The 21,874-nt window shown below is 33.8% G+C and overlaps 4 protein-coding genes across 8 annotated transcripts in view; 2 read left to right on the forward strand and 2 right to left on the reverse strand.

Annotated features, from left to right (window-relative positions):
* Window positions 1-2: 2 nt before the first annotated feature.
* Window positions 3-4,747, reverse strand: LOC117208139 (protein CLEC16A homolog). Of its 2 annotated transcripts, none has more exons than XM_033449046.1 (14): window positions 4,263-4,336; window positions 4,074-4,202; window positions 3,858-3,991; window positions 3,617-3,774; window positions 3,150-3,379; window positions 2,887-3,079; window positions 2,170-2,820; window positions 1,975-2,095; window positions 1,744-1,898; window positions 1,511-1,672; window positions 1,267-1,405; window positions 879-1,182; window positions 679-809; window positions 3-600 (listed from the first exon to the last, which is right to left on the reverse strand). In XM_033449046.1, the coding sequence occupies exons 1-14, from the start codon at window positions 4,334-4,336 to the stop codon at window positions 149-151; spliced, it is 3,033 nt and encodes a 1,010-aa protein (XP_033304937.1). In that variant the 3' UTR covers window positions 3-148. The 2 variants fall into 2 exon arrangements, with proteins under 2 accessions (XP_033304937.1, XP_033304944.1); XM_033449053.1 differs by having other exon boundaries at window positions 149-600; window positions 3,626-3,774; window positions 4,263-4,747.
* A 3-nt stretch (window positions 4,748-4,750) lies between these two features.
* LOC117208163 (tRNA (cytosine(38)-C(5))-methyltransferase) lies at window positions 4,751-6,632 on the forward strand. Its single transcript, XM_033449096.1, has 2 exons — window positions 4,751-5,083; window positions 5,242-6,632. Exons 1-2 carry the CDS (start codon window positions 5,029-5,031, stop codon window positions 6,249-6,251), a joined length of 1,065 nt encoding a protein of 354 aa, XP_033304987.1. The 5' UTR covers window positions 4,751-5,028; the 3' UTR covers window positions 6,252-6,632.
* On the reverse strand, window positions 6,550-7,786 carry LOC117208170 (transcription factor MafG). The gene is made up of 2 exons (XM_033449109.1): window positions 7,417-7,786; window positions 6,550-7,070 (listed from the first exon to the last, which is right to left on the reverse strand). Exons 1-2 carry the CDS (start codon window positions 7,441-7,443, stop codon window positions 6,705-6,707), a joined length of 393 nt encoding a protein of 130 aa, XP_033305000.1. The 5' UTR covers window positions 7,444-7,786; the 3' UTR covers window positions 6,550-6,704.
* A 1,830-nt stretch (window positions 7,787-9,616) lies between these two features.
* LOC117211033 overlaps window positions 9,617-21,874 on the forward strand; it is a 184,857-nt gene continuing 172,599 nt past the window's right edge. For 2 of the 4 annotated variants that reach the window (XM_033454968.1, XM_033455224.1), the window contains exon 1: window positions 9,617-9,718. In XM_033454968.1, coding sequence (XP_033310859.1) covers window positions 9,680-9,718 — 39 coding nt within the window. In that variant the 5' untranslated portion in view covers window positions 9,617-9,679. Of the gene's footprint in view, window positions 9,719-12,150; window positions 12,451-21,874 lie in introns of those variants that run through there. The other 2 variants (XM_033455136.1, XM_033455048.1) reach the window with 1 other exon arrangement.

Here is a 21,874-nt window from a genome sequence, read left to right on the forward strand (position 1 = left end):
CATATAGTAAAATCCTTTATTATATCAATCAAACATCTTTTATCTTCGTTCAATATTGCATTTACATTCTTATTTTTTCTCTTTTCTTTGCTAATTTCTGAAAAAATTTTCGTGTGACCTATATTTTTTTAGAAATTTGTTTTCGCAATCATATTGTCTCCACTTGACCCTTTCTACGTGGTTTCACTTCTTGCGGACAGGTGAACGATGTCTCTTCCGAATGTTTTCTGATCACAGTTGATGGCTCGCCATTAGCTGAACAAGTAGAAATTTGACTGTCTTTCTTTTCTTGACATATATGTGATATATTCAATCCATTAGAAGTTAAGGATGCTTTTCGAATTCGCATATCTTCTAAAGGAATTTCTTCGCTTCGTGGTCTTGGCATTTTCGGTGAATTATCCCGAGATCGTAATCCATTTTCGTGACTTTTTTCATTTGACACAGTATCACCGCGTTTCGGAGTCGACGACGAAAGACCGGGGGTAGGTCTAGCAGCATTTTCTCTACGCATTTGTGCTGCGAATCCAGGAACTTTATTTACGGTGAACATTGGACGCGGCAGATGTTCTTTTGGTCTCTGAGCACGTCCTACTAATCCTGAAATTAAAATGTTATTTAGTTCTTATAATTCTTTTAAGTCTCATCAAACTAATTTAGTATTGCAATATATTTTACGTTCGTGTCGAAAACCACGTAGTGCATAATTTGGTGGTGTCGTGGCGTGAGGTATACTTGTAGGAATATCGAGTAGTCTTGCAATTTGATTCATTTTCTTCTGTCGTGCTTTTATTCTTCCTTTTGTTAGCCTTTAATTAAAAGCAAATTTACTGAATCACGTTCTGATAATAAATATTAATTACACCATACAAGTTTACCTTTGTTTCGCGGCCATACATCTTATATGATCATCGAAAATGAATTTTGTTGATAACAATGGAACACGATTGCCAGTACTACTGCTTAAAGGTTTATAGATTGTCAAGTGTAGACATCTAGAATCATCTTTGTCACCTGCAACTTCGATATCTTGCAGAAACCCTACCAATTTTGCCACTCCCCAACCTAGTTTACTAGTATCAGGTTCAACAAGAATTAATTGCACAATGTCGATAACTAGAAAACGACGGATTTTCTGACCATCTTTCCACACAACTGTACATGCGATTAAATCGCTATTATCTATATAAAAAAATAATCAGGATTTAGTATTTATAAATTTCTAAATATTTAATTTAGAATTTGCTAAAACAAAATGACTTTTACTTAAATCAAGAACATTGTCAACTTGAATACAGTTGATCGGATTTGTTAGTGGTAACTGTGTTTCTACTTCCATATTAAGGGTCAGTGATAGATCTCTTATTAAAAAGAATACTCGTATGGCGCGTCGTGCTCTTTCAACCTGTGCAAACATTATTTTTGTTTCTTATTAATAGGTTTCACAGTTTGCATTACATTAACAATATGTATTATCAAATAAAAGACTTTATCTCCAAAAAATATTTACATCTCCACATGGTAGTCTTTTAGTAAATTCGATACCCGTCATTGGAGTTCCCGTTGGCGGTAATAGAATATTACTGTCCATCATTAACCATTCAACATTCAAAGGTCGTTTCTGGATTTCGCTATATTCATCTTCAAACATATCTAAGAATATGTCTTCGCTCTGAAAATAGAATTAACTAATTTTTTTACAATCTGTAATATTTAAAATAGAAAGAGACAAATATAACACACCTTATAAAAATTCTTTAATAGCGATGTGCTCTGTTCTTTGGCTGCTTCAATTGCTGCCAAATGTGAATCTTTTAACATACTTTGACCTTCTGACATTACTAATTGTATTAACAATTTAATTGTCAATTCCAAAGTAACAAGTCTCACCTTAGCATCTGACAAAAATATTGTTCGTAAAAACGTAGATTATTATTTTGGAAATTAAAGAAGATATTCTGGAAAATGACTCACTTGTTTGACAACTTAATGTTATGATATGAATCAGTCTATCTATTAAAATTTCATTATATAAACCTGTAGTTGAATTTCGTGAATTGCATAAAATTGGATCCAAAGTTTTACGATCTATGCCCTTGAAAATGAATTTTATTAGAACAGTACTTTAGAATTTTATTAGATACAATAATTCGAAAATAGTTTTCTTACCTGATTATTAGCTAAAGCATAAAGTAAACACAACGCGAATAGAGCGGCATAATCGTTTTCTGTGCAAAATAAGGAATTTAAAATAGTTTCTAAGAATGGCTTATTTGATAATGATTCAGTTACATTTTTTTGAGTTTGAGGTGTTAAAGGAGTTTCTAATGCTAATCTTTGCTCCTTTTCTTCATCAGTAACATTTAAATGTTTGATTTCTTCCAAATCTTCAGCTGGAATATTTACGTCTAGTTGTTGTGGACTTATAAGTACTGATACACCTCCTGTTGAAGCAGTATCGAATGATGTACTAGCATGATTTGTTTCTGAAACATCTTCACTTCCATTTTTCACATTATCCTTTTCTTCTTTCAAATTACTTTCTTCTTCACAAAGTTCATCTGATACTGTCAAGGATTCACTTAAATTTTCTAAAGACTTCTCTAAACTTTCTCTCGGTGGTGAAAAAGCAATTGGCTTATCCAATGAAATATCACCATACATTTCAAGTACTTTACTTGCACCTGTTTGTATTGTTTTTAAATCTGACAGCAGCATTACTGCTGCTAGTGTATGTACAAGAGGACCATGAGAAACTATTAGAAATACTTGAGAAAGTAAAAATAAGGCTACAACAATGCTCACGTGTTTTCTTTCTTCCTATTAATCACAAATACAAATTACTACTATATCAAGTGATTATAGACTTATTAATTGGAAACATACCTGATTTTGGCACAGAAGATTTTTGTGTCTCATAAGTGAGTAAACATATAGTGGAACTAATAATTTATGAAGCAAGTGTTCTGATAAAACTTTATTTAAATCAGATATATTTAAACAAAGAATGTCATTTAAATAATGCAAATGATCTAAGTGTTCTGCTACTAAATCTGATAATCTGTTTTGACTTTGATGACTGAAACACACATATATTATGAAACATCCTCTGAATATGATAATTTAAATTATATTTGAAAATGACTTACTCAGCATCATTTCTAACACAAGTGTCAAGCTCTATAATGTGATTACCAATAAACCATACAAGATTGCTGAAATAGGGTGCAGCAGTGCGATCTCTTATAAATGCTAGCATGGAGGCATCTTCTACTCGATATACATTTAAAGTTAAAGTTCGCACTGCTATACGAACCATTCCTTCGGAGTGATTAAAAAATTTAATTGCCTCCGTATACAATGGAAAATCATTGGTGTGCTGATAAAAAAATCAAATTAAAACACATCCTCTTTTATGTGCTAAGTGCAGAATTTAAATAATGATGATGACAATGAAGATGAAATAATGACCACAGTAAAAAGCACATCATGAATAGATTAAATTATATGTATAATTAAATTAAAAAAAAATATATTAAAGGCAGCTACTATTAAAATTAATGAGCATGAGATTAGCAAAAGTGAAATAATAGACACAGAGGATTATCACGTGTACCTCGTTTACCTCATTATAAAAAAAGTGAATGGTATGTGCATTTAACTTCAAGCTTAAAGTCTTTAAAAAGCTGATGTAATATGCCATCACTTCCTCGTCGCTAAAGTCAAATTTGTGCACTATTATACTGTTTACATGATTATTACTAAGTAAATAATCTGGAAATAAATATTTGAATTGGAACTTTGCTAGAAAAGAGATCAATTAAAATTATAATATATAGTTTTGATAATAAACTTACATAAAGATGTCTCATTACGTATATTTTCAAATAATATATTTAAGGTCTGTAATAACTGAACACATACATAGCTTCCACATTTTTGTTTCATTATACGTAGGAAAAATGAAAGCATATTCTTTTCCAAAAAGAAACTAGTAAAGAATATAGATAGTTATTGTTTATTATACGTGAAAAGGAAAAAAGTTAAATAGCATTTACTTTACTAATGCTTACTCAAATACACTGCTATCATTTTGGTCACCCCATATTAAAATTTCAGCTATAGAACGAAGAGTTTCTACCAACAAACCCCTATTATTTTCTGACACAGTTTGATTTTTTGATAGTACATGATACAAGTACCTATATATAACAATGAATAAAATTTAGACAAAGTACAAATTTAAATATACATATACATACTTAAGATGCTCTAAAGAATGAGGATTTTTGGGCTTCCAAAGCCCTCCTCCAAACCAGCTCCGACTTCGAAACATTTTTTAGTAATACAACTGCATTCGGGTGGTGTCTTGCATTAAATTCATATTCCTTTTGTTTCTTTTTGTCACTTTTTTGTTTGATTAAAGTATTATCACTGACATTTGTTTATGTAATTAAAATTATAATCGTGTAAGGCTTATTTAAATATAAATTAAATCTTCATAAACGTTAAAAAGATTGTCGAAATAGCAATAAAATTTAACACATTGTTCAGGTTAGAGTTATTTTTCCATTATACATTTTAATTCTCTTCATCTAATTATCAACTATTATATTTCTATATAAAATGCATTTACATTATTGTACATCTTCCCAATTGCACAACAAACAAATTATCGAAATAATGTCAGTCACGTACGTTCAATTTTACACGACGCAAAACGAAGACTACCCTCCATTACTGAACAGTCAATGGAACTGTACGTTAGGTTAGTTAATGTCGTTTGTTATTATTATTTATAATTTTGTTAAATACTAAAAGAACGTGTTTGTTATATAAGGAAAAAAGTAGAATCTTTTTAACATTTCATTAAGTTTTGTATAAATTATATGAATATAAACGAACGAAGGTTATGATAAAGTAAGAAAATTTCAACATGATTTCAGAATAAAGTGTGTTGACAAAGAGAAAAATATATATTGATATTGAGTCATCTGTAAATATTATAAGCTTGTATGATTCATAATAATGAGAGTTTTGGAATTATATAGTGGTATTGGTGGAATGCATTATGCTCTTCAAGGTAACCTATTATACTGCTATTATACTGCTATTTGTTAGTTATATTGTTTAACAAAATTTAACCTCTACTTTCTATCAAGTTGTTTATTACAAAAACGATATTATGTCTTAAATAAAATATATTAAATAAAATATATCTACAAAAAATTTTATTTTCAGAAAGTGGTATTAACGGAGATGTTGTTGCAGCAGTTGATATAAATACTGTTGCAAACAGTATATACAGATATAATTTTCCAAATGTATTACTTATGAATTGTAATATTCAATCACTTTCTGCAAAACTGATAAATGACTTAAATATAGATACTATATTAATGAGTCCTCCATGTCAACCTTACACAAGAGTTGGACTTCAGAGAGATATATCGGATAATAGATCATCTTCGTTACTTCATGTTCTTTCATTGATTCCACAATTGAGAACATTAAAGCATATATTGCTTGAAAATGTAAAAGGATTTGAAAAGTCTGAAATGAGAAATGCAGTATTAAAATGTATGAATATGTCTGGATTCAATTATAAGGAACTAATTCTAAGTCCTTGTCAATTTGGTATTCCAAATACCAGATATAGATATTATTTATTGGCTAAAAGGAAGGATTCTGAATTTTGCTTTGACCACTGTATATTAAATTTTAATCTACCAGAAGCTGTTTTAAAGGCCTTACCAAGAAGTAAACATAATTTATTATTAGAAGGTGCTAAAACAGATAAGAAGTGCTACAAATTAGAAAATATTTTAGAAAATGTTGAAAAGTCACAGTATTTAATTCCTAGAAAGTTGTTACAAAAGAGAGCCTGGTTGTTTGATATAAGAACATCTCAAAGCGATGGTTCTTGTTGTTTTACAAAAGCTTATAGTCATTATGCAGAAGGAACAGGTTCTGTATATTCTCCATATACCGAAGAAACAATCCAACAGATATTTTTAGAAGCAAATAAGTATGGCAAGCAATCATTAGAAGCATCAGAAGTTTTACAAAAATTAATGTTAAGATATTTTACACCTAAAGAAGTGTCTAGATTAATGTGTTTTCCTGAAGAATTTAAATTTCCAGAACATATAACATGTAAACAAAGATACAGACTTTTGGGAAATTCAATTAATGTATATGTAGTTAGTAGATTAATATTTTTATTATATACTGAGAAAAAAATTACATGACATTCACAGAAATATATTTTATATATATTTTTAATAAAAAAAATGTTTTATATTCCAAAACGAAGTTACAAATTTCTAACAGAAAAAATACAAAGAAATAAGTATAATAGGTAAATGAAGTCTCTATAATAACATATTTAGTTTTTGACATAAATATAGATCGTTCATGACCATCTAAGTCCTAAGTGATTACAAATGTTAGCATTTACATAATTTTTGTACTTTAGTCATTTACAATCATTCATAGTAGTATAATCATTGTTAACCAAGTATCATTGCAATCATTGCTTTTGATTAATATGAAGCTCACATTTCTCTTAATTCTTAATACATACTTAGAAGTGCTAGTAATTCAGTTTTTTGCATTGTGTAATTTTGGTACAGAATCGTTCAATACCCAGTAATGTTATTGCTTTTATGCTCAATAGAAAACTCTAGTATGTTTAAAATATTTTATATAGTTTCTAGTTCAGGTGGAATGTGAATTTTCTTTTCTATTGCAAATTTTTTTAGTGCTTGATATTTAGAGTGCCAAGATTCTATTTCTTCTCTCATATGATTATTGTCCTCCTGCATAGCTTCCATATCACGATATTCCTGTGTCTTTTCTGACTCTAACTCATCTTTTTGTTCAATTCGTTTGATACGACAACTGGCTGCATATCCTCTGTTTTTTAATGTGCGTCTACGTTGTTTCATACGAACTATTTCTTCTCGTGATAATCCACGCAATTTCAGCTGCCTGTTTAAATCCCTAACTGATATTGTCACTAGTTCATCGTCACTAATGTCTAAACAAGGACCAGGTGATAGTGGATCCTATACAAAAATTGATCATAATTTTTCATCAATTTCATTTTATGATAAATAGATACATATTTACTATATGTTATGTAGAATTATATAACATGTAAATATGAAAAAAAATATTTTCTTAGATATTTCATAACATCATAAATTATTTAGAAATTACATATTTCGTCTTGTTTTCTTATGAATAATCATGAAAAGGCATTTATTTACGTACTGAAAAATTAGCTGTAATTATCTTTTCGAGAGAATTATAACTGACAATCTGCTTTCTTCTATGTCATATTAATGGACTTTAAAAACATATGATGCACTGATTAAAGGAGATCGTGCATTATACAGAGGGGCAACGTACCATCTTTATAGATCGTTTTCCATCCATGGATTTATTTCTCAACTGATTCTTTCAAGTTTCTGCGTCGAGAAACCACCAAAGTTTTGATTTTACTCTAGCTTTCACGCTTTGAAGAAAAATTCGCTTAGTCATCGTAGAATCTGATGCTGGTCAGTTCACCATTCAATTGATGATAGGTATCTTTCTAAAAACATGAACTTTGTCCATGAAAGATCTTTTATAGATTTCTAACAAGTACATCAACATTTTATTGAAAAAGAATATAGATCTGTATATTCTCTATATCATAAAAAGTTTGAGAACGATATTTGATTTCGAAAGAATTAAATATTATGTCTATCTTTTAAACTCTATAGATGGCGTATCATGATACTAAATAGGATATGCTTTCACTTTAGTTGACTTAATTCTCAATAGAGGGCTACCAAATTATATATTTTCTCGATAGTTGTTGCATGAATAGAGTTTCCTACATATTAGAGAATTTAAACGCATTTTGTTGAAACGGATTTACGAGTGGTGAAGATCGCTGCTAAGGCCAAATCTTCATCGTTGAAACCTAACCCCAATCTAGTTTTTACGTTCTTTTAAGAACTTTGTTGCATTTAGTCATTGTGATGTTATATATCACAATGAGGAAGAAAATTTGTAATTTTCTATGTTCTTCTGGTTTTCTCGCCCAGTCCCAGATGAAAAAATGCTCGTCTTCATTAAGATGAGAAAGGGTATTCTCGGTAAGTCCGTTTCTTTTTCTGGTATTTTACAAGGTAACCTGATTTTTTTAATTGTTATTAACTAAACTGCAGATATTTATGCATAAATTTCACATAACGTGAAAAAGTATATAAAATATCCAAAGTATAGAGCTTTCAATAATATTTGATAGATAAACAATTTTCTACAGAGGTTGTACATTTTTTTAGTTTATATTCTTAAAAATATGAATTTGCATAAAAATACGTAGTCTAATTATCTTTTTATTAACAAAATTTTATCTATAAAATCATAATTCTTGCTTTAAGAATGGAACATAGCTTAAACTTTGTATAAAAAATGCATAGTTTTATTGGAATTTGTATCGATTATTGAAATTATTTCTATGTTGGTTTTTGTCTCGTTGAATTTTATTTTGTGTATAGTAGATGCTTGTAACTATTAAATTAAACATTAAATGTTCACGTAGTACTTCCGGTGTTTCAATACTGTAGGTGGCGTTCTAACAACGCGTTCTTCGAATGTATTCTCTTAATACGACATTAATTCCTTTTACTTTCTTCGGTATTTATGGTTACTCAATTAATACAGTGTTAATGGAAAGTGAAATATATGCAGTGTTCTTCTTAGACACATAAATGTGTCACGTAAGGAAGTAAAAATAGCGATTCAATTTCAAATATTATTGGCGCCATCCATGAATTCTTGCACGCTGGTTAGGATAACAAATAAAGTAAGTTTTCATTAAATAAACATAAACGAATATACAGCCCTCGTTACTGTATAATGAAAAATAAACGAAAGATCGGCAGTTTTGCAAATGTGAACGTAATAATGTGTATTTATAAAACGAATAGGGAGAATTGGAATGGAAAGGTCAGTTATCGAATGTGTATAAAGAGCAGAGTGATAGATTAATTTAGCTCGATGCAAATGTTTAATGCAATTAGTGCTTCATTCTATAGGAGTCTATTTTAAGCTATTGAATCAAGATCCTATGCAATTTATGCATGTATTTGTATGTTTGTATGTGTGAAATACATTATAAAACATACAAACACATGCATAAATTGCATATATATATATATATATATATATATATACACACGTCTATCATGACTTTTTTTATCGAGTAGTATAGGTTAAAAATTTAATAAAACAAAATTACGAATACTTAGATTAAGATTCGTTTGAGAATGATTTCCCACGTTTTCAGAGAGTTCTATATGTATTTATTAATTACTAAATAATTATTTACTAAATAATTCATTAATTGGTGAATAATACTAAAATTACTACGGTACATTAATTACTAAATAATACAATAAAATAGAAAATTTAATAAATACAACGAACACGTGTGTAAAATAGAATATTCTCATGGAGCATACATTACATTTTTAATAAAAATTTTTTATTATTCAAGGAAGAGAGGGTGTCAGTGCTGCAGTAATGCTTACTAACTTGTTTTTCTGTTCCAGATCCGGAGAATGGCTATTATCTTTTAGCAGTAATTCAATAGCTGAGAAAATGACAGGACTGGAGGAAGATGATAGGACGAGGAGGGCGACGCTACGAAGGATGGGCCGTAAGAAAGAAAATATTTATCACGTGAAAATACAGATGAGCTGTCGCTAAAGAAATATATCTGTAGATTTATAGATTTTATGATAAGCGGAATTGCAAGGCTTATTATACCCCTTGATATCGTCATGTTCTACTTTAATTAATATAAATCGGAAAATTCTTAAATCAGTCACGTTCTTAAATTGATCGTTATTCGCGTTAGGTCAATACCTTTTACGTTCTCCATAAATGTAGACCAGTTTAGACTTTCTTATGATTCAACGACTTGTCGCATTGCGGCTGATTCAATGTCTAGGCATTTCGCTTCGTTCCCGAAATCATTTGCAACTGCAGCGATTGACTCGCGGCTCATAGATGCTTCGTTATCGCGAACAGGACAGAGGTATGTATAATTTTCTTGATAGGGTTTGGGAAAGATGCCAGCGTAATGGACAAAGAAATCCGTGTCTAGGGAGATTAATGAAAGATGGCATAAGATATAAACTAGGGAACATCAGATTGAGTAAAGAGGGAAGATATACTCTGGAAAGGAATTTTATTTTTACGAAGATTTATCATCCTATTGTTCAAAAGCATTTGTGATTATTATAATAGAAGGTAAGGTATAATATAAGGTAAACGAATAATTCGAAAAATTCTGGAATATTGCTTTCAGATATTGGGAATATTATCGGGAAATTTCGTGTTGCATTCGCGATAGAACAAGGAGTGATGTATTTGATGCGCCGATGAGTCAACAGTTTGACTAATACTAGTCTGGTGGGTGTACAGAAATCCTCTCGGATCTGCGGGCTTTGATCGTCATGCGTTTCTAAATTTAATTGGCACGGTACATCGATTTCTATTCAGTACTGTTGACATAACCGTAAGTCTCGCTGGTATAAATTGATAGATGTAGTTTCGACTTAGTATCAAACGTCTTTCATAACATTGCAGTTTGTTTAAACGGGAACGTTATTCTCAGAGCTTTAACTTGCAATTTGACTTACTGTTGTGCCATCGATTCATTATAGCCGTTAAAAATCCACATAGTCTGTAAAACAAGCTTTCTAATTTCCATATAGAGTTGTTTGGTCATCGGTACAATGAATAATTCTGTCCACACGAGATAATAAATAGATAACAGAAACGACTACTTCGATTACTATCTAAATTAATGCTATTAATCCGTGAGGTCATGGTGTAGCATTAAACAGCTTATTCGTCGCTGGTCGAAGTTCATTAGCATATACCAGATATTCCGCACAGTATCTTGATCTGCGTGGCACGCTGTCACCGTTAATCCTTTACAATCATATTCGATTTGTCTCTGTATCATGATATCCTTCCTCAGCTATCAGTTTCTCGCAGGCCTTATGATCTTTTGCTTTTCTATAAAATTTTCATAAATTCTATTTTCGATCCTGTAAAAACTACCATCAATTAGAATAGTGTAGATTATACACTTGTCGCAGTAGAGTAAGATTCATCAGTATCCAAAACAACAGTAAAATTAAAATGGGATTGAAATGCCCTATCTGTTATTTTGCAACATCGAAGAAAACCGAAGTTTTATCATTTTATTTTTATCATCTCTGTTTTTCTTCGAATTTCAAATATTTTGTAATTATTCTATTAGGTCGTCCGAAAAGTTTCTTTCGTTTTATAAGGAAATAATGGATACACAACATTTTTCGTTTCATATTATTTTATTGAATTATGTATGATCCATTTTGTTCTATCAAGATAAAGATCACAACGTTCGACAGATTAGGTTTCATGTTTGTATAAAGATGCATCGTTGTAAAAGACGGGTCTGTAAAAGAAAGACACTTTTCGGACAACCTAATATAACGAATCAGATAAAGCATATACGATTATTACACGTGATTATGCAAACAGCTGATTTATTACTAACGTAACAATTAATTAAACAACAGTCGTGTCTCATTGAAACGCTAATGAAATTTCAATATATTTTACGTAACACATACAATATAAAGCTTTGTGTGTTAGATATTCAAATACTTCCGTGAGCCACTACGCCTTGAAAACTTAAAAAAGGATACTTACGTAAGATTTTACATTTTATCTAAGAGGAACAGGCTCTTGATCGTCCTTAAAGCATCTTTAGAGCAAACACGACATACGGAGTTTCTATACTAAATATTCGAATACTTTCATCGAGTCACAGTATTCTGAAAAATGGAAAAAAAAGCCAGAACATTTTAACTAACGGGGGAGCAGTAAGCCTGATCGGTTTGAGCGTTTTCAAAGCAAAGAGGATTCTCTAAAGTAGACGAAAGTTTTAGATGGCTCGTCGAGTTTACACGTTCCTTATCGTCTTGATCGTCGTCATCCTCGTCGTCGTCGTCGTCGTCGACACACCAGGCGTCGTGTCGTTTCGACGTCCTCGGACGTCCTCGGACTTGTTCGGGCGTCGCGCCGATGTTCCGTCGCGACGCTGCTGACAGTCGGTGGCCGAGCATCGCGACGCGCGCATCGTACAAGCGTGCTACAATTTTCATTCGTGACACGCGACCTGCCTTTTTTTCTTTCACAAAAGAAACAGAACGCGAGAACGTAACCGCCGTCTCGATCGTGATAACGCGTTTCCGCGCGGCCGTTTTCGTTTCCCTCGCCCGATCGTCGACGACCGGGAACTACGTGGGACGCAGGGAACACGCTTAGCCGCAACTCGAAACTGCAGAAAATGCACAACACCTGCTGTCTGTCACGCGGACAACACTGATGGTCTGTATCGTAAACGTGCGTGATAAGAAAAAATGATTCTCTCCCGAGAATGTCATCGCGAGAACAACGTACAAACGCTGCAACCCCTTAGATCGAGCTTGGATCGAGAGGGTGATTTCATTCGAAGCGTCTAAGGGGTGGAAATTGCGGGAATACGAGGTTGACGAAGGGAATACCGTGTTTCTTTATAAAAATAGTCGTTAAAGTGCTCGGGGATTTTCTATCTACGCAAACAAAATAATTTATAACCGCAAAGATGACGCTTGGGGGAAGATCCTTCTTCGTACTCGTTTTATTTTTTTCTTTTTTCCCATAAAATTAATTGCCTCTTTTCACTCGTTTTTGGTAACGCAATTTAGAGACCCTCGTGGATAATAAACGGACTTACAAGCGCATGCACAGCTATCTCGAATGACCGGTTTAAATTAGCAGGGGTGAAATATTTCGCTTCGAAATTCGGATAATTCGAGCAGCAGCAAGCGTCCAGTGACGCAGACGTATAGCTTTCATTGATGTTTCCGAATTAGGTATTAAACAGCTCTGTGTTTGAAGATTCCGATTGATTCACTTTAACGAACAACGTACCTTCTGTTCTCTGTCCATGTTTATGTTTGCGTTTTGTTCTTGCCGATATTAAATTGAATGGAGCGCGTGAACGACAGAAAACAGCGTGATGCAGCTCGCAAAGAAAATTAATTGGCCTCGGCAGCATCTTTTCGGTTCTTGGAACTTTACAAATCGCCATCTCTTCTAAATCGCCTCGCGTTTTGTGCTTTTTTCTCACTCAAAGTGTCCGTTTTTCCAGTAGCGAGGGAAATCGTTCGTACGCGTCGCAGCAGCGCGCTTGTTTATCTCTGTCGAAATGTTTTTACGCGAACGTCCTTGGAAATATAGTAATTCCCTGTCAATCCGATGTTCATTGATGAGAACGTTGTAGGTTCCATCTTGCGCAAGTTTTCACGTGTTATTACGCCTCGGATTTCCTCGAAGCTTTTCTTGTCAACCTGCTCGTCGCGTCGATTCTCGCCGAGAAAGCAATATCGCACATTTACGTACAACGAAGGCAAGCTAGTGCACGATGTTTCTCGCAAGGATCGCCCACATATTGTAATTTTAATAGCTATTTCAGCGTTATGTCGTTTGCCTGATAATTCGAATGAAAACAATGCAACGTTGGAACGCCATCGAAGATAGTCTAACAATAAACACAAGTCGTCGACGTTTTGTTTCCCTGTTTGAACAGACCCGTACGTTTTCGTTTATTTGGATATATACCCAATCGATTAATTTGCAAAGCTAACGAATCATTATACCGCATTTAACTGTATTCAACAGCGACATTATCAATTATCTTTCTCTATTAAAAATTGGAACTTTTGGTTTGCCATTCCGTAAAATAAATCTGGATCATTTAAATCTGGACCTCTCTCTTAAGACATTCCCCCCCCCCTCCCCCCTCTCTCGTTATGTTCGTTGATTCGTCTAATTGTACCTTGTTCTCGTAATTAGTTCTTTCAACATCGTTAGCGCTATTTTTCGAAATTCATCTTGTTACGGTTCCCTCGTTTTATCCTCTCGTTCTTTCTCTTCTGGTCGATGTGTTTTATTTATGTGCTGTATTTTATTACCGAGATAGTCGTAACAATTTGCAATGACGATTAAATGCGTTTTAGCGAAAGATTATTATAGACGATAAATTATATGTATGTCAAGTTGAAAGAATTTTCCTAAACTATACCACGTTCAATTTCAAACACATTTATTCCTTTATTATGATGCCAATTGTTCTTTTGACTAAATGCCTCTTGTTTCCTATTTATCTCCGGTTACAAGTTCGCTGATGTTTTATTTACGATTGTTCCTGAACTTTCACCAATATACATTCGTCGGAAGCAAAACATTTTTACGATGCCTCTCGTTGATTTCGTTCAAGTTGCGCGTTGACTCACGGTATTCTCTTCTTTTTTCCCCTGTTCCCTGGATCCGTTTCAATCGTCAGACCGTATACCCTCATCCCCGATAATTGCAGAAATCTCGTTAATTCTAAAAACGTCTCTCTCTTCACGGTTCTTTAGCAGCGACTGTATTAAGCTGCCGATCTCCGAGCTTTCTCTGTTTGTGATTGTTAATTAAATTTGGTTTCACGATAGCCTACTTTTAGAACTTTCTAATCGTTCAGTGCGTTGAAAGGGTATAAATCCTCATTTTTTAGTTGTTCATCTGCATGTTGAAAAGTTGCTTTCTGCTCATAAAATTTTGTTTAATTTATTCTTAATCAAATTTCATTCCTCAGTGACCTGCTTTTATAATCTTTTAATCATTTAGGGCCAGTTAAAAATTCACGAATCTTTTTCTTACGATTGTTAATCAATTTCTCTGGTTGTAGAATATTCTAATCGCGCAGTGTGTGTTAAAAGCGCGTGAATTTCAATCTTCCAGTTGCTTATTCTCACGTTAAAGAGCTTCCTTTCTTTGCAGCTGTTTTTCAGTTTCACGATTTTTCCACCTTCGGGATTTTCTAATCGTCTAGTTCTAACGCTGATGATTTTAAAACGACGAATTTCGACTTTTGGCTTGCTCGTTTCTATATTAGGAAGTTTCTTTTCCTTCTTTAACGATCTTTAATCAAACTTAGCTTCATAATATCTCTGCCCTTACAATTTCCCAGTGCGTGGAAAGTGGGAAATTTCAATCCTCCAGTTGCTCATCCTTCCAATTCTAACACTGAGAAATTTCTTATCTTCGATTGTTGGTTAAATTGTTTATCAAACTTAGCTTCATAATATCTCTGCCCTTACAATTTCCCAATGCGTGGAAAGTGGGAAATTTCAATCCCCCAGTTGCTCACCCTTTTAATTCTAACATTGAGAAATTTCTTATCTTCGATTGCTGGTTAAATTGTTAATCAAACTTAGCTTCATAATATCTCTGCCCTTACAATTTCCCAATGCGTGGAAAATGGGAAATTTCAATCCTCCAGTTGCTCACCCTTTTAATTCTAACACTGAGAAATTTCTTATCTTCGATTGCTGGTTAAATTGTTTATCAAACTTAGCTTCATAATATCTCTGCCCTTACAATTTTCCAGTGCGTGGAAAGTGGGAAATTTCAATCCTCCAGTTGCTCATCCTTCCAATTCTAACACTGAGAAATTTCTTATCTTCGATTGTTGGTTAAGTTGTTAATCAAACTTAGCTTCATAATATCTCTGCCCTTACAATTTCCCAATGCGTGGAAAGTGGGAAATTTCAATCCCCCAGTTGCTCACCCTTTTAATTCTAACATTGAGAAATTTCTTATCTTCGATTGCTGGTTAAATTGTTAATCAAACTTAGCTTCATAATATCTCTGCCCTTACAATTTCCCAATGCGTGGAAAATGGGAAATTTCAATTCTCCAGTTGCTCACCCTTTTAATTCTAACACTGAGAAATTTCTTATCTTCGATTGCTGGTTAAATTGTTTATCAAACTTAGCTTCATAATATCTCTGCCCTTACAATTTTCCAGTGCGTGGAAAGTGGGAAATTTCAATCCTCCAGTTGCTCATCCTTCCAATTCTAACACTGAGAAATTTCTTATCTTCGATTGTTGGTTAAGTTGTTAATCAAATTTGCGGCGAAGGCGCGTTAAATTGTGAAATATATTGGCTTGTTCGATGAAAGAAATTTCGTTGCGTTATGTAAGTGTGATCTGTACAATACTTGAACTTGCTGCCGAGCCAAATGCGTCTTAACCGTGAAATTCGTTAGTGGGTGTCCTTTCCATCTGCGTTTCCAGTTTGGCCGCGCCTTCGCGATAATCCGCCAAACGTACCCACTTTATTGCTCTCGATATCGATAGAAATCGCACGCCAGACGGGCTAATGGAGTCCTTGAAATCGAACGTCCTTGTTTCGTCGTCAGTTTAGGTTGGCAAATATTCTCGGCCGGGTTTGTGGTGCGAAAAATTCGACGAATCGTAGATCTGGACTTGTTTACGAGAGCGACGATAACGTCCCGATAGAAAGAAATTTGCGATCGGTGTCGTTTCGTGACAGCGTCGCCTGCGCCAATCTGTGCTTGGCTTCGTGTTTTTTAAAAATAAAGTAACAAAAGAATTGGACAAAGGAATTAATGGATCCTGCTTAGATCTTTGGTCATGCTGTTAATGATTTTTCTGACATCTACATCACCTTTCAAAATAAAACGACCATTGCTTCGTTTGATAGCATTCGCCGGTATTTCGTTGAAAATAATGTACGAAACTATCGGTGAAAAGTATCAGCGCTGGAACCACGAATGTTTAACAAATGGATGAAATAAATTCGAGGCACGTTCTGTCGGATTAGAATCAGAAATTCGCGACAACCGTGGATTCGGGCTAGGACACCGATCGTTACCCGTAGACAAAGGTAAACGTTATCGGCCAATATGTAAAATAGCGCGCGTGGAGGTGAGAGACACCATTTAAGGGATGTTATCTTCGTGAATGATATTTCCTATGGGACAACAAATTTCTGCCTCTCCATAAAATCCTGATGTTATAGGTAACTTCGTATATTCTAATTATACAGATCTAATTGTTTTCTAGGTGATCAAGATTCGATAAAGGGAAAGCTAAACAAATCTGAACCTCATTTTTTTTTTTACTAAATATAGTCTCTTTTAAAATATTTTGAAAATATATTTTCAAACGCGGATATCTCGCGGCCAGTGTGAACAAATGTTCAGTTCGAGTACAAATCTGTTTTATGTATCGTCAATGGTAATTTGCTCTTAACGTAAGTCGAAAAGGATCGAAGTATCTATCATCTCGTCTTTTCTAAAATATATTTAGAACACGCGAATACAAATATGTTCCCAGTAGTAGATAATTCTTATAGCAAGTCCAAAGGAATCTATCAATTGTTGCTCTTTCCTAAAAAATATATATATATAATTTTCAAAAAACATAGTGTAACTAAATACGTTAATTAACACGAATTATTTTGCGATTTACACGAATAAACATTGCATCGACGAACGTGAACCTGTTTTATCTTTTCTCGGTAATTAATGAGAATTTATCGTCGTTGGAAATTATTCTTCCACACGTTTGTCCGCGTACGTATCACCTCGTTTCGGTCTTCGCTTAAAATCTCGCGATAAATTCCATTGGAAAAGCAGACCGAGGCAAAGAATCCTTCTTCGTGGTATCGGTAATCCTGGTTCAAGACCGAGACGTTGCAACGATTGCCAGCAATTTATCGGTTGGCTGCGCTATTGTCTTTCCCCCCGTGGAGATCTTTCGATCCCTCTGGAGGATCGTTTCGACCGCGACCGCGCTCGAGAGCATTTTAATTTCGCTCGTTCGGAATTCTGAACAATTTCTCCGCTTCTTGACGACCGTATCTGGATAATCGCAGTGTCGGTGTGCCGATCGATAGTCGCTAGATGGCTGAAAATTCGAGGGAACGGGCGAGGCCTCGGCAATTTTATTCGAGTCGTCGTCGGAGAACGCGAAAGTCAGCGATTTCACGATCAAACCGAAGGCGAGGGTTGAACGTTTCCGCGAGAGGAATAATGCAGAACGACGAGGTCGGGGTCGGTTAAAGATTTCGTTGTTGCGATTAATTGAAGTCTGGCACGAGCCTGCCGTAAAGCTCCTTTGGCGCCACGATTTCTGTAGCGCAGCGAATAATACCGTGCGAATTACGCTTGCAGCGGGTTTATTGTGACGATGGATTGCAGAATTTAGTGAAATTTATCGTTCTGCGTGGCAAGTAAATCACAAGACAATGAACTCGAGATCGAAGGCTATTTTTTAATTCTTCCCAGGGTCAAGTGGTCAAGTGGTGGTGAATATATTTCGTTGATTAGTAGAATTTCAATGGGAAATTTAAATATTTTTTCTGTCTGCGAATTTTTCTGTCGACATTTTGCGCGTGTATCGGAAAAGTGTTACAGTTGGAAGCAATTCAGTTTTTTGTTAGAACATGAAAATCGTCGAAAGGGTTCGAGGAGTAGAAATGGAAAATTAGAAAAATAATATTTGATCCTTGTTTCGTAGAATCTGTCCTTTTGTTAAGGTTCATAAGCTTTTTATAAGCTTCCAAATATTTACAAGTACTGGTTTTTTTTGAAAAATTTGTTACTTGAGTTGTGTTATTTATAAAATACATGCGAGATATGTGTATTTATTTATGTTTCAATAACATTCGCAAATTTGTTCAAAGACAAAAGATAATAAAAATTGGCCGTGGTGAGAAAAAGAATCTTCTCTGCGATTCCAGACATTTGATATAAGAAAATCAAAAAGATTCTGAATTCAGAACTTGGGAGAGAGACAAGTAGGTAATTAAAAAATTATATCCAAAATAGTGGAAAGTATATCCAAAATTTGGATACAATTTTTGAGATATTATAGAATCCAATTAAAAAAAAAAGTAATTTATAGTTCTTTATATCGGTAAGCATTTTGTTTATTAAATTTTGAGACATTAGACATAGAGATTTGCACATATATTTTTAGATCTGTTTTCTCCCAGAAAATACAGAAACAGAGAATTTGATTTTTTCAGATACAGCAGAATGCTCCCTTAAATATCTCTAGAGATTAATTTTTAATTTACAATAGGATACCACCCAAAATATTAAGAAAGATTAACTTTCAAAAATTTACAAAATATCTCCCCAAATATTTATAGACCTTAATTTTTAAAGATTTACTATAGAGAACATTGTCGAATATTTATAGAGGTTAAGTTTTAATTCACAGCAGAATGCTTCTCTGAATATTTATAGAGATTAATTTTCAATTTGTAGTAGAATTCTGCCCTATGTATTAACAGGGATTAATGTTCAAAAATTCACAATAGAACATCTCCTCAAATATTCGTAGATACCAATTTTTAAAAATTTACAATAAAGTTCTCCCTTAAATATTTATAGATATTTTTAATTTACAGTAGAATGCTTCCCTAACGTACTCACAGTAGGGTAGGGTACTCCCTTTTAAATATTTCTCAAAATTTACTTTAATTATCATCGTCCTTTTGTGATTTTTAATTATTTACAAGTACGGGAAGATATCTCGTTATCTCAGTGGCTACCTCTCGTTCTTTATTGTTTCCGTGTCACGGCCCATTGCTGTAAATTTTTCAATAGCCACCTGTCAGCGGAATATGAAACAGCCTGTCAAACAAAGAACGTCGTCACTACTGTTTGGCAATGTGCCAGAAGCTCGTTGGAAAGCTGCTTTCCTTATCTCTGGTTCTCTGTTGCCTTTGTAAAAACTGGCCGAGAGCATCGAGTAGAAATGCGTCTACTACATATCATCGTTGCCACCACGCAGGTAAACGATGATCGAGTTTCCACGAAGATTTCTCTTCCGACTCCAGAGGAAATGGAATCTTCCGCTTCTATGGCTTTCGTGGATGATAGTATGGAAATGAAAAATATGAAAAATTACACGAGAACGTAATATTTCTGTCCGCATGCGTGGAATTGTCGTAATGCAGTAATACCAGAGCTACTTATGATTAAAGCTTGTTCCAAAGGAGTTAAAACGAAAAAATATACGAATAGACTAAATTCATATACTTTGAAGAAAAATTATTTAAACGTCTAAAAATGCAACGTTTTAAATCCATTAAATCACCGTGGACAATTAAATAAATTAAAGCGAGTGCTACAATAAGCAGCTCTTCCCTCTCCAACTCGAAACTAAATCACTTTTTCAAATGCGCTATAAATTCGTAGTTAACTAATCCTCGTGATAATAAACTTTTGCACTTTTCAATACGAGATCTATATCTTTCTTTCTCTTCCGGAAAATACAATTTAAGCATTGCTTTCTTATTCGCCAAATTGTCATTTTCATTCGAACTATTCTGGTAGTTCTAGTGTTAATAAATGCAAAAGTTCTACGTCTTATGTTTTTCGCGCATTAACATAAATTTTTGTATAATTCATCGATTCGTCGATCTATTTCCATCAATATATCAAATTATTTTATTAGTATCTTATCGTGCAGGTTCCTGGAAATTCGACTATTACTCTGTGTATCAGTGATTCTTTTCAATTACGAGTTTCCAGTATTGGGATTCAGAGACAGTGGCATTAAATCGTTTTCCCATCTACAATACGATCAATTTTCGTCGAAAGGACCTCGGTTTAGATGTCGTGCAGTGCGTAGTACTTGGGAAACACAGTGATCTCTCTTGAATTCGGTTAGGGGAGAAAAGCAAAGCGGCTTGTCGGAACTTCCCCAAAGCCTGGCCAAATAGATTCCAAAGTGGCTTTGATCGGTGCTAAAACCTAAAAGGAGTATGGTTCTCATTGTTTTTCACTAGAAAAGATTATACTATTAATATGTTCACTGTTACACGAATTTGATATATTTTGTGCTGGGAGTCGCAATCTGTTCAAATACACCACACCATAATATCTTATTTTTGTGAATTATACGAAACTTTTTGAAATTTCTTTACCACTACCTGATGAGACACGACTGTCGTGATCGTAATAGTAAAATTTGAAATCAATCCGAAGATCTACGTATATATAGTAATTAGACTGACAAGACATTTATCGGAAATATACGGTGGAAAATTAGTATACAGCATGAGTAATAGCCTTGAACGTACAATTAATGCTAAACATTTTCTCACTGTGTATTGTGGTTTATCAACTAAAGCGAGGAGTTGTTTGCCCAAGTACTTTGATGGTCTTTAGGAAGTGTATGCTTCTTATAAATATCTTGTGGTTTCTAGATACATTTTGAAACACCTTTCAAATTTTACCAATGTAATGTCGATAGTCGTGTCTCGTTACGGTACTAGTGAAATTTTGGAAATGCTTCGTATAATATGCACGTAGAAATTTTCTAGCGTTTCTTCACGAAATTCATCTTACCTTAATGTCGTAGAAAATTTAGAAAAACGCGGCTCACCGAAGTCATCGGGGGTTAAAAGGCTCATCGATTGATTTTTCCTTAAAACCTCTAATAAAAGCCATAGCGATTGCCTCTAATTTGACGATAAAACTAGAACTATTCCTCCCCTGAAAGCAATCGGAAGACTTTGTTCTGGCGGTCGAAGGACAAGTTACCTAAAGTGGAACATGCTAAATTCGATGATCGTTTGGCTCAATAACGAGGAATTCTTGGTAAAGTAGGTTAGTTTAGAAAGCGCGGCCCCACTTGGAAATAAAGTGGATACTGATCGAACGCGAAAATCGAGGATAGTGGACTATGCACATGTGAAATGGAACAACGTGGCATTGCACAATGATACTTTATGCGGCGAATGTCCGTCTTAGTGGCTGAATTAGAATATTCCCTGAAATCTTACGAATGAAAATCTCAGTAATTTCTATTCATGGAAATGCTATTCAACGATTAACTGCCGCCAGAAAGTTCGTAACTCAGTTTGATGTCGTTCTGCCATGAACATACGATCGTCGT

The sequence above is a fragment of the Bombus bifarius genome, unplaced genomic scaffold (assembly GCF_011952205.1).
Source record: "Bombus bifarius isolate JDL3187 unplaced genomic scaffold, Bbif_JDL3187 scf7180000007966, whole genome shotgun sequence".
Lineage (NCBI taxonomy): Eukaryota > Metazoa > Arthropoda > Insecta > Hymenoptera > Apidae > Bombus > Bombus bifarius.